Source organism: Nicotiana attenuata, unplaced genomic scaffold (genome assembly GCF_001879085.1).
Source record: "Nicotiana attenuata strain UT unplaced genomic scaffold, NIATTr2, whole genome shotgun sequence".
NCBI classification, from domain to species: domain Eukaryota; kingdom Viridiplantae; phylum Streptophyta; class Magnoliopsida; order Solanales; family Solanaceae; genus Nicotiana; species Nicotiana attenuata.
Genome location: NW_017673665.1, coordinates 28,895 through 40,210, shown reverse-complemented (window position 1 = coordinate 40,210; position 11,316 = coordinate 28,895). Strand labels below are relative to the sequence as shown.

Sequence of the window (11,316 nt, the reverse complement as noted above, 5' to 3'; positions counted from 1 at the left end):
AGGGGGAAACTGGATTACAAACCCCCACCAAATAAAGGAAAGTATTATTCTTTTTTATAAAAATTTATTCACTACTACAAATACAGTTTCCTACTCAAAAACTAATCTCTTTCCTACCAATGTCCTAACTAGAGATGATCAGCTTCAATTAATCCATCCCTTACAAGATGAGGAAATTATGAACTCAATACATTCATTTCAACCACTAAAGGCGCCTGGACCGGATGGCCTACACCCCCTTTTTTATCAAAAATATTGGGACACTATAGGTCCCTCTGTCAAATACTTTTGTCATAAGGCTTTTCAAGATCATCAGATTGATCCTAAAATCAACACAACTTATATCTGCCTTATTCCGAAAAATGATAATGCATCCACAATTTCACAATATAGGCCCATAAGCCTTTGCAATATCATCTATAAGATAATTACTAAATTATTGTGAACCGGTTAAAACCAATTCTTGAACACATTATTCACCCTAGTCAGGCCAGTTTTCAGGAAAACAAAAGGTCAGCTGATAATGCTATAATTGTACAAGAAATCATTCATAATTTTGAAAAAATTAAGGGTATCAATATTAAAATGCTTCTCAAACTAGACATTGAAAAAGCTTTCGACAAGTTGGAATGGTCTTTCATTCATCATACACTAATTACCCTAAATTTCCCTCCTGACTTTGTTAAATTAATTATGTCTTGTATCACTACTACTTCCACGTCAATTCTTATTAATGGTAATCCCACTGAATACTTTCAACCAACAAGAGGCATAAGACAAGGTGATCCCTTATCACCCTATATATTTATTCTATGCCTGAAAATGTTATCACGAAAAATAACCACAGCAGTAGATTATCGGGCATGGCTACCAATTTCATTAGCAAATGGAGGACCTCAAATCTCCCATTTATTCTTTGCTGATGACATTATACTTACATCTCAAATCAATGCTCAAACGTCCCAATCAATTCTTAATACCCTCACCCAGTTCACCAGACAGTCTGGTCAAACTATTAACTTTGAGAAATCTAAAATCTACTTCTCAAAAAATTGTTCAGACCTAATCAAACAAAACATTCTTCAACTCTTTCATATGGATGAAGGAAAAGGTTTTGGAAAATATTTAGGTTATCCCATCTTTTTTAAAAAGCAATCCAAAAGGGATTACCAGTTCCTACTAGATAAATTTAAAAGCAAACTAGCAGGGTGAAAAATAAATTTTCTAACAAGGGCAGGTAGAGCTACTCTAATACATTCTACTTTAAACCAACTTCCAAATCATCTGATGCAATACATCAAATTACCCGCTTCTCTTATTAAACAACTAAATCGATATCAAAAGAATTTTCTCTGGGGAACAACACCACAAAAGAAAAAAATGCACATGATGAAATGGTCTACAGTTACACAACCTATCCACCAAGGAGGATTAGGTATTCAAAATTGAAGTGTCAAAAACCAAGCACTACATGCAAGCCTTGCTTGGAGACTTTTTAATAATCCACATCAACTATGGGCACAAGTGCTCTTACATGCTAATCTGAGACCATCCCCTCTCTCCAAAAGCATAGGGTCTAATACATGGCGCAACATTATGAAGGGTTGGTCGTACTGCCGTCTAGGGTATAAGTGGAAGCTCACTACTGGTCAACATGTTAGGTTTTGGACTGATCCATGGATCCTCCCAAATATCATCCTCCGAAACTACGTGGAAGGACCTCTACCTAAATATGAGGAGACAAAATTGGTCTCAAATAATTATTACAATAACGCCTGGCATTTAGAGAAATTACCTATGATTTTACCAGCACGTTTGCAATCTCTAATAGCAAGACTTTACATGCCAATTACACCTGTATTGCCTGATCAAATTTATTTGGCTATCACAGCCAATGGAATTTTTTCAACTAATTCTATCTACAACACCCTAATAAAGATATCTAATACAACGACCACTGATACAGCTCAATCCTACAGGTGGATATGGAAACTACACATTCCACCAAAAATAAGTTTTTTCTTATGGTTAATGTCTCACGACAGACTCCCAACAACTTCTTACCTTGCACGGTTAGGTATTCTTAATTCAGACACATGCCAACAATGTAAAACAGGTCCGAAAACAATTCTCCATATTTTTTGGGTATGTCCTTAGGATAAATTACTCTGGACATCTCTAGGAATTCAAATAAATACAATCAACACTTCTATAACACATTCTACCATTCTTAACTGGTTGCACCAACTTGTCATCAAAGTGTCACAATCAACTGCTCAGAATATTCCAAACACAACACTTATTCCCTTTGCCTTGTGGCATCTTTGGATAGTCAAAAATAAACGCTTAATGGAAAATCAAAAATGCACTCTTTCTACTTCTTTTATTCTCAAAACAGCTGCTGAATACTACTTTCTCACAAATCCTCCAAAAAAACGACACTCCCTAATACCTGTTTATATTAAATGGCATCCACCAAAGCGAGAAACCTATAAACTGAATATTGATGGCTCATGTTGCCCAAGTAAGGGAAAATATGGCTTTGGTGGTGTATTTAGGAGTGCAACAGGACACTGGATAATAGCGTTTGCAGGACGAGCACAAGAATGTACAACTGAACAAAACAGAACTCCTTGGACTGCTCATGGGACTCAAAATAGCATCACAAATGAAGATAAAGCCACTTATTATTGAAACAGATGCGCAAGCACTTATCGCTATGTTTAAATCTCCTACAGTCCAATACACTAACATTATCAATGGCTGTAGGTCATTACTTCGACAGTTGGATAGCCCGTCTCTACTTCATATCTACAGAGAGCAAAATGGTGTTGCCGACAGCCTAGCTACATATGGAGCAATGCATACAACGGAGCACTGCTTACTTTTTGGAAAACCACCACTTTTTGCTATGCCCTCTTATCAACAGGCTCAACAGGGCTCGTTACAAAGAAGACTAATCAAGAGTAGCACTACTGCTTCAGCACAATCACCTTTTGCCTCAAATGTTTTGTATAATGTTAATAGTTTATCTAGGGATATGACATCTACTACTACTATGTTGCCTAGTTTTAATCCTACTACTACTACTAGTTCTAGTGCCGTTGTACAACGGATGCCTCTAATGCATCTACTAAACAAGTGTGTTGTAACTTGTTAATGTTTATATAATATAACTTATCTTTCACACCAAAAAAAAAAAAATATTTACGGTCATTTTACAAAACTTAAACTCTTAAATTTAAATTTAATCGAGGATGTCTGTCAAATCTTAGCTTCTAATTGCACTTTATAAGTTGTCACACTTGCAGAAAAGATCGACTCATAATCTTAGTCAATACTAAGACTTTGAACCGTGATATCACAAGGTTTTGTCCTTATAATAAAACTTGTTATATAAATTAGGGAATTTAAAAGTAAAGTACTAACATAAATCAATAGTGCTACTTGTAAAATTAGATTTGTCTATGATTTTTGTGGCATTGTCAGGTTCCATGAACATACAAATTAATATATTGAAAAAGCAGTTCCAAATAGCCTTTGGGTGTGACCACTTCCTTCATTAATCCCATTATGCTCCCTATATATCCCCACACCTCCTAAAAGTACTCTGTTTGTGATAGATATTATATTTTCTTATTAGTTGGTTCATAAAAAATAAGTAATAACTTTGTATATTTAAAAAGTATTTAATTTTATTTTTCTTTTATTTTCTAAAACTATCCAATATATATATATAAAGGTTAGACATATTTTTTTTTACAAGTTTGAAACACTTTTTTTTCTTTTTTGGACTCGGCCTTGAATTTAGAACGAAAGGAGAGTAGAAATACATCAACATATTTAAACTCTTCTTCTCACGCTTTTGTCCCAAACCCTCATCTCCCTTTAGCCTTTATCTCTTCATTTCATTCTTCAGAAAACCTCAAAAAATTCATGGATAGGAGAGATATAGAAACTCACGATTTCATGAACGTGGAATCTTTCTCCCAACTGCCCTTTATTAGACCAGCACCAATAAAAGAAAAGGCAGCCATTAGGCTTTTTGGCAAAGAATTAGGTGGTCGTGAGGAATCTAAATCTGTCGATACCAATAACAATAGTCAAGATCAAGAATCAAAAGACAGTGCTGTCAATGTCTCCGACAACCGAAAATTTGTATGTAACTATTGTTGTAGGAATTTCCCAACTTCACAAGCATTAGGAGGCCATCAAAATGCACATAAAAGAGAACGTCAGAATGCCAAAAGAGCTCAACGTCAGCCACAAAATTTTCATATTGGAAATGTTAATGGCACTTATTTTCATAGTTCCAGGAGCAGTACTACTAGCTTTTATGGAAATCGTCATGTTTATAATGGTAGCCATTATTCTCAAAATCGTACTATAAATGGAAGTCCCTTGGCCTTTTGGAGAAGTCATTCTTCTCCTCTTTCTAATTATGCTTGTGACCGTTCCAAGATGATAGATCCATTGCCAGTGTATGTTAATGGAAATTTGAAGACCAATAGCAGCTCTATTTCTTTAAGCCGATTTGGGTATGAACTGAAGGAAGGAGTTCAAGATCATGTGAGTTTAGATCTACACTTGTAAAGACCGTCCAAGTAGTAATAATTTCTCTTCTTCTTTTTTTTTTTTTTCTTTTTGACTGTCCAATTTAATTATTTCTCTACTATTTGAAAGTGGCTACAGTCTTTTCTATGTTAGATTCAAGTGTTTATCACACTTCATGCTAGTTGATTGCCCATCTATTTCTTTTGAGACTTTTTTGTACTAGTTTTTGAAGAATGTCTGGCCATTGTTATAATAAACATTAAGCAATATATATTGTCTAGAGCTAGTACACATACGTGTTTATTCTTTCTTTTCTTGTTTTGTGTGTGTGTGTGTTTGAAGCTGGGAAGTCGGGTGGGAAGAAGCCTAATTAGTTGTAGGATACTAGGCTACTTATGAATTATTTTTTGGATCTGAAGAAATTAAATATGCATGGGACAAGGAGTAACAAGGTGAAAAAAGGAAGGATGGAATATGTTTGACCAAAAAAATGAAATTTTGACTAAAGCTATAATTTAGAAGAACACGGATTACTGATAATCGCAAGAATGTATAAAAGAAAGTAATTTGAATAGCCAGAATATAATTGAATAAAGCAAGTAAACCAAAGTATATTCAGATGATCTTTTTATGTCCCTAAAATTGTTCAGCCTTCCCCTTTTTATAGCTATTTTTGAGATATATGTCTTGCCTTTGTCATAATAAGGTTATTATGAGTAATAAATGACATTGAATGCTACGTTACATAATCATTACATTTAAGACAGATTCTCTAATGTTTCCAGCATTTAGTGCTTATCAAATACTGTATTTGGACCCTCGTATGCTGTCAGATTCATTCCCTTGACTCTTCTTGATTATTGAACTTAAATTTCTTGAATAGGTACGGGCGCTGAATCCTTTAAATAACCGCCCGTGCATCTTCCTTTGCTTTTGCTCGCATCTATTACTACTCGTGTCTCTTGGCTAACTGTAACTCTTTGATCATTTGACCAGCCTACGTGTCATGACACGTCATCTTCACACTTTTTAATATGTAAACTCAATTTTTCCCAATACAGATAGTCCCCCCACTTGCCATTTATTCATCAATTGAATTTGGGAAGTGGATTTCATTAAAACGGGAATTTTTGTCACCATTAATGTTGTGACAGAATTGACACTTCAATTGTCACTTCCATTTAATGTGTTTCACATGTGTCACCTTCCTATTGGTTCTGCAATTTTGCAGCACTTTTCTAGGCTTTCTTTTCGGCTTCCCTGTTCACGAAGTGTCAGTTATCATTATTATCGCCCTTCATTATTGCACTTTTTCCTTTCACGGTTGATCATCAATATAAATATAACTTCTTTCTTTGTCTTTGTCTCATAAAGTTTACTGAACACTTTATTTTTCAAATCTCTGTTTGTTTCCTCCTCGTATCATCTTTTTTCATTATGTCTTCGTCGAACCCTAACCCTAGAAAGGCTTCCATTGTTGATACCTTCCCTAGTACTCTTAGCAGGGGGAGAAGGGGAGGTAGGCACCGTAGTTCGAGATCTGCACGAGGCCCTTCTGTTTTATCTCCTGGTTCTGGCCCTTCTTCCAGAACCAGAGGTTCCCTTTCTCAAAAATCTTCCTCTAGGGGTAAAGAACCCTCTGAACCATTACGTGAACCTTTAGTAGAAGAGATAGTCCCTACGGAATTGTCTTTTTATCATGACAGGGACTCTCTTAGGAATCAAGTTTCTGCTTTAGATCATGCTGATGCTTTTCCCACTCAGATTATAGAAATTTTGGCTCCTGTAATTCGTAAAGATTGCCATTGGAGTGATGACTTTCCTATCATTATTCCTAACCCAAATCAGAGAATCACTTCTTACTTGATGGGGTTTTCTTTTGTTTATACTTACCCTTTCACCTTAAGGTTCTAACCAGCTATTGACCCAGTCATTCTTGATTTTTGTCGTTTCTTCGACGTTTGTTTGGGTCAAATTGGCCCAATCATATGGAGGGTTGTTGCCTGTTTAAGGCATTTAACCAATTCTGCTGGTGTCCCCTTTACTTTCCCTCACTTAATTCATCTTTACTCCACTAGGCTTTTTCGCAATGGTGTTTTCACACTATTAGCCAGGAGTAAGAGGGTTTTGGTGAGCCCTGAGAATGACAAGGACCCTGGCTGGTATGCCCAGTTTGTTGCTGCCCCCACTGCTGGTTTAGTGGGTGAAGATAACGTTCTCTTCCCTGAGAAGTGGAACTTTGCACGTAAGTCTTTTATCCTGTTCGTGACTTTTTCCTTCAAGTTTATCAACTTTTCTAATGTTGCTTCTCTTTCTTCTTTTTTTTTAGCAACCATGTGAGTTGTGGGAGATGTTCCCAATTTTCGTGGTTGGGTAGACAAATTACTGAAGACTGCACCAATTCAGGGTGGGCATATATCGGGTAAAACCGATAACCCGAACCATTAATTATTTATTGGGTTATCGGTATTGGGTTATTGGGTTAACGGTTCGATAACGGGTTAAAAAAAAATTTTATTGGGTTATCGGTTCGGGCTCGGTTTGGCAATTTTGTTATTGGGTAAAACCGATAACCCAATAAGGATTAACTAATTTACTAGTTTACCCTTAAGTATATACATAATAGGGTTTCATAATTCATACTTCATAGTTCACTCTTTGATTTCCCTATTCTTTCTCAGTTTCTCCGCCTTACGCCCTCACCAGTCAGCCCGTAAAGACTCAGGCCCACGTCAGTCGCATCACGCCCTCACCAGTCAGCCCGTCAAGACTCTGGCCGGCGTCAGTCGCATTTCTCAGCTTCTTCTTTCACTTTTCAGTCGCATCTTCACTTTATTTCTCAGATTCTTCAGTCGCATCTTCTTCACTCTTCAGTCGCATTTCTTAGTTGAAGTGTTGAACTATTAGTGTTGAACTCTGTTCTATTGTTGCAGATTTAGTTCTATTGTTCTATTGTTAGCAGAATTATTAGTTCTATTTTTGGCAGAGCTATTTGATGAAGTTGTTCAGTCTTCAAAGCAATCGAAGGGTAGTGACTCAACTTCTCACTTTTTCTTTTGACATTTACAAAAATTGCATCACAAAACATGTGCATCGTGGCTGACACCTGTATTTGTTATTCATTTAGATCCCTTGTATTTGCAGAAAGTGTCGAAGTGAAAATATGACTGATATTTTGTTTTTTCGTTACTGACTGATATTTTGATTTTTGTTTATATTTTTCGGGTTGAAGAATGAAAGATATAAACTTTGGTTAGTGTTTATTTTATTGGATGTTGCAGTAAATTATAATTCTTATGAAATAGAACAGTTCTAAAAAGAGTTTTAGCAAAACTATTCTTAAAATCTTATAAAACTGTTTTAGCAAAATAGTTTTATACCGAAATTGTTTTATACATTGCGAAACAGTTTTATACATTGTGAAGCTATTTTAGTTATTTTATCTCATCGGGTAAACCGATAAACCGATAATGACCAATAACCGATTAACCGATAACCGATAATCAATATCTTATCGGTTTGGTTATCGGGTTATGATATTTGTTAACCGATAACCGATAGGCAAAACCGATAATATTCATAACCGAACCGAACCGACCGATGCCTACCCCTAGCACCAATGGATGGGAGGTCTTGGAAGACACTTTCTAACCGTTTTGGTTGGGAAGTAAAGACTCATGGTAAGAGCTTCTTATTCTGTTTCATCTTTCATGCATATGTTTCTCTTAATGGCTCTAATTTCAATTCATCTTTTTGTCAGGATTTGCTATTCGAGGAGTTACTGTCGAGGCAGTTGCGGCTTCTCGTGCTTCCTCTTGAACTCGTATCTCTTTGGAAAGGGCTCAAGAAATAGTCCTGGGTTCTTCAAAGAGAAAAGCCATTGAAGAAGAAGATTCCGAAGAAGAGGAGAATAACGGGGTTTCTTTAGTGAAACGGCCTCGAGCTCGAAGACGCATCATTTCTGATGACGAGGCTGAAACATCCCCCCGCCAATCTGTGTCTCTCACCGAGCCTACTGAAACCCTGGTGGTAATTCCCGTATCTGATGATGACGTAGCTCCCCTAGATACTCTTGAATCCATTGACCAACTTTTCATCAGTGGCTTCGGTAGTGGAAGTTTAGGGCCCGTTTTAGATGAAACTCCCCTGGCCTCTTTTTCAACTCCCGTGCCTATGATTTCTTCCTTACCAACCCCAGCTGTTTCTGTTCCTTCCTCTACTGTTTTTACTTCTTCTACCGCTCCTCCTTTGACAATTCCCCCTCCTATCATTCATCATATGGAAGTGGTCTCTTCAAGTAAAAGTGCTGCCATGAGGAGGGTAACTATTGAAGTTCCTGCTGATAGCAGCCTTTTGAGAAAGTCAGGTCAGGCGGATGTATGGCTAGAGCCATGTGTGGCGGTGAGAAGAAGTTCATGTGTTGGAAACATGGGGCATAGATCATCCCCGTGTGGTGTTGTGGGTAGAATGGGAGAGTCCCCATGATTTGATTGAAACTGCATAGCGGAGGAGTTGTTGGGTGTGCCCATGGTGAATGTGTTGATGATGAAGGCTTGGTCTGGTCCAACATCAGTGGTGTGTGAACGTTGGACCACTGTGTCTGAGCAACTGCCTCCATCCCTAGTCTCATCCCTTTTGTGACAATCTCCGCTAGATGAGTTGGGTTCTGGACCAGTAAAATTATTTCCTGATTGTTTAGTTCCATTATAAATATTAGAGAATATCCATGTAGCCCCATCTCTAACCACGACTGGAGTGGATATTCCAGTGGTGGCATTTGGGAGGTGTATATGAGTGGTGTTGTGGGATTTGGATGAGGTGGTCCGCTCATTCTCCTTCAAGTCCAAGAGGAACTTGTTGAGTTTTAAAGATATCCGTCGAAATGGATATCATATTGAGACAATAGATGAGAATAATCTTGAATATTTCATCATTAGCCCAATTGAAAAAGCAAAGCTGGAGAGCCATAGTTCCCTGACCCTAATGAATGATATTATGCACGCCACTTTGAAGCTATTTTCCTTCTTTCCTTTCTTTACTTTGTAAAAAAAAATTTATCTTTGGGATTCTTATTCCTTTTCCCTTTTTATTTAGGCCAATCTTATCGGCACAGAAATGATGAACAGAATCCCCCTCTTAGAGAAGGTAGCACGTGATTCTCAGTTGGAGGCGATCAATTGGAAGGAACAATTTGAGAGTGCACAAATTGACATGGAAGATTTACTAGAGAGCAGGAATACCTTAGAGCAGCAGGTGCGAGCTTTAACCTTGGAATTAGCAGTGGCAAAAGCTTCCTTAAGCCAAACAGAAAAAGAAAAACAGTGTCTCGAGTCTTCCTTCTCAGAACAGCTATCCAAGGCCAGTGAAGAGAACAGAGAGTTGAAGGTTCTCTTGAGTCAAAAAGAGACTTACTCTGGGGAGCTCGTGCAAAGTTTAACTCAAGCACAAGAAGACCTTCGAGTCTCTTCTGATAAGGTGCGTGCTTTGGAAAGCTCCCATGCCTCTCTTCAAATTTCTTACAACTCTGCCCTGGCTGAAAATGAAGAGCTAAAGAATGAGATTGCTGATTGGGAAAGGGATTATGAGACCCTTGAAGAGAAATCTGCTATTGAGGCAAGTTGGGCGTTTCTGAATTCACGCCGTGATACCCTGATTGAAGCTGGCCAAGAAAATTTCAACTTTTGGCTAAGGTTAATGAAACCATTGAGAAGGCTCAACAAACTCAAGATTATCCTTCTCCTGCGGCCGAAGGTTCCGTGAACGTTGAAGTTGATACGGGTATCGCAGCTCTTCCAAGCCCTGTCGAGCCTGTTGCTGCGAGTCAAGATCAACCCGCAACTGCTGATGCACCTGCCCCAGTTGAGCTCGTTGCCGTTGATGCACCTTCTTCAGTTCCCTCATCTTCCTAGTGATAAATTTGAACTTTTTGAATTCTTTTTTGCAGGTACCTTTTTGGAAGGTTATGTTTAAAACCCTTGGTTTCATTTGAGGGTTTATTTTGGAAACGCAAGTCCCCAAGTCCTTTTATGGGGCAATTTGTATAAACAATTTGTAGTTTTTCGACTAAGTTTTTACTTAGTCTTAAACTTTAATATTTTAGAAGTTTTCTCATTACTATCTTGAACTTCTATTTAAATTATTCTTGCCTTTATTTCTAAGGACTTATAGAATCATCTGCATTTTTATTCTTTGGAAAATGCTTCTGTTAACTTCATGAATAGCTAAATTAAACATGAATTTTATAAAAGAGGGCCCTTTTATATTTCGACACTAATGAAGAAGACGTCTCAACTTCATAATGGTGTTAACATACGATAGAGAAATAGGAACACACATGTTTCTTTTGAAATAACATTGATAAGTTTTTATTTGAACTTTGTCTAGTTTTGAATATCTTTACATGTATTCAAATTACATCTATAATTTTCTCGTAACTGTTTTTCTTGTAACAGATTTATAATTAGATTACAAACACGAGGTTTTTCTTCATAACCCGTTTCAGAATAATAAAAACACGAGGTTTTTCTTTATAACTCGTTTTAGTACATGGCTTTTACCCTAACTACAGCAAGGTTTTCTTTGGCCTTGGCTTGTGACTTTGTGACTTTTACTCTGCACTTGACTTTTTCAGGCTTGATTTTTCCTCAATCTTCTTTGCCTTCTTTATAACACATACTCGTGTGTATTATGTAGTCCCCCAAGTGTTTAAGTGTTGAAGTACGAAGCCTTGAGCACTTGATTGTTTCTCTCATTTGGTCCTTT

The 11,316-nt window shown here is 37.2% G+C and overlaps 1 protein-coding gene across 1 annotated transcript; it reads left to right on the top strand.

Moving 5' to 3' along the window:
* The first annotated feature begins 3,883 nt into the window (after window positions 1-3,883).
* On the top strand, window positions 3,884-4,693 carry LOC109216988 (zinc finger protein 8-like). The gene has a single exon (XM_019381210.1). The coding sequence runs from the start codon at window positions 3,937-3,939 to the stop codon at window positions 4,591-4,593; it is 657 nt and encodes a 218-aa protein (XP_019236755.1). The 5' UTR covers window positions 3,884-3,936; the 3' UTR covers window positions 4,594-4,693.
* The last annotated feature ends 6,623 nt before the right edge of the window (window positions 4,694-11,316 follow it).

Excerpts from the sequence above, each read along its gene's own strand:
- LOC109216988 (XM_019381210.1), top strand. The coding sequence starts at position 3,937 with ATGGATAGGAGAGATATAGAAACTCACGATTTCATGAACGTGGAATCT.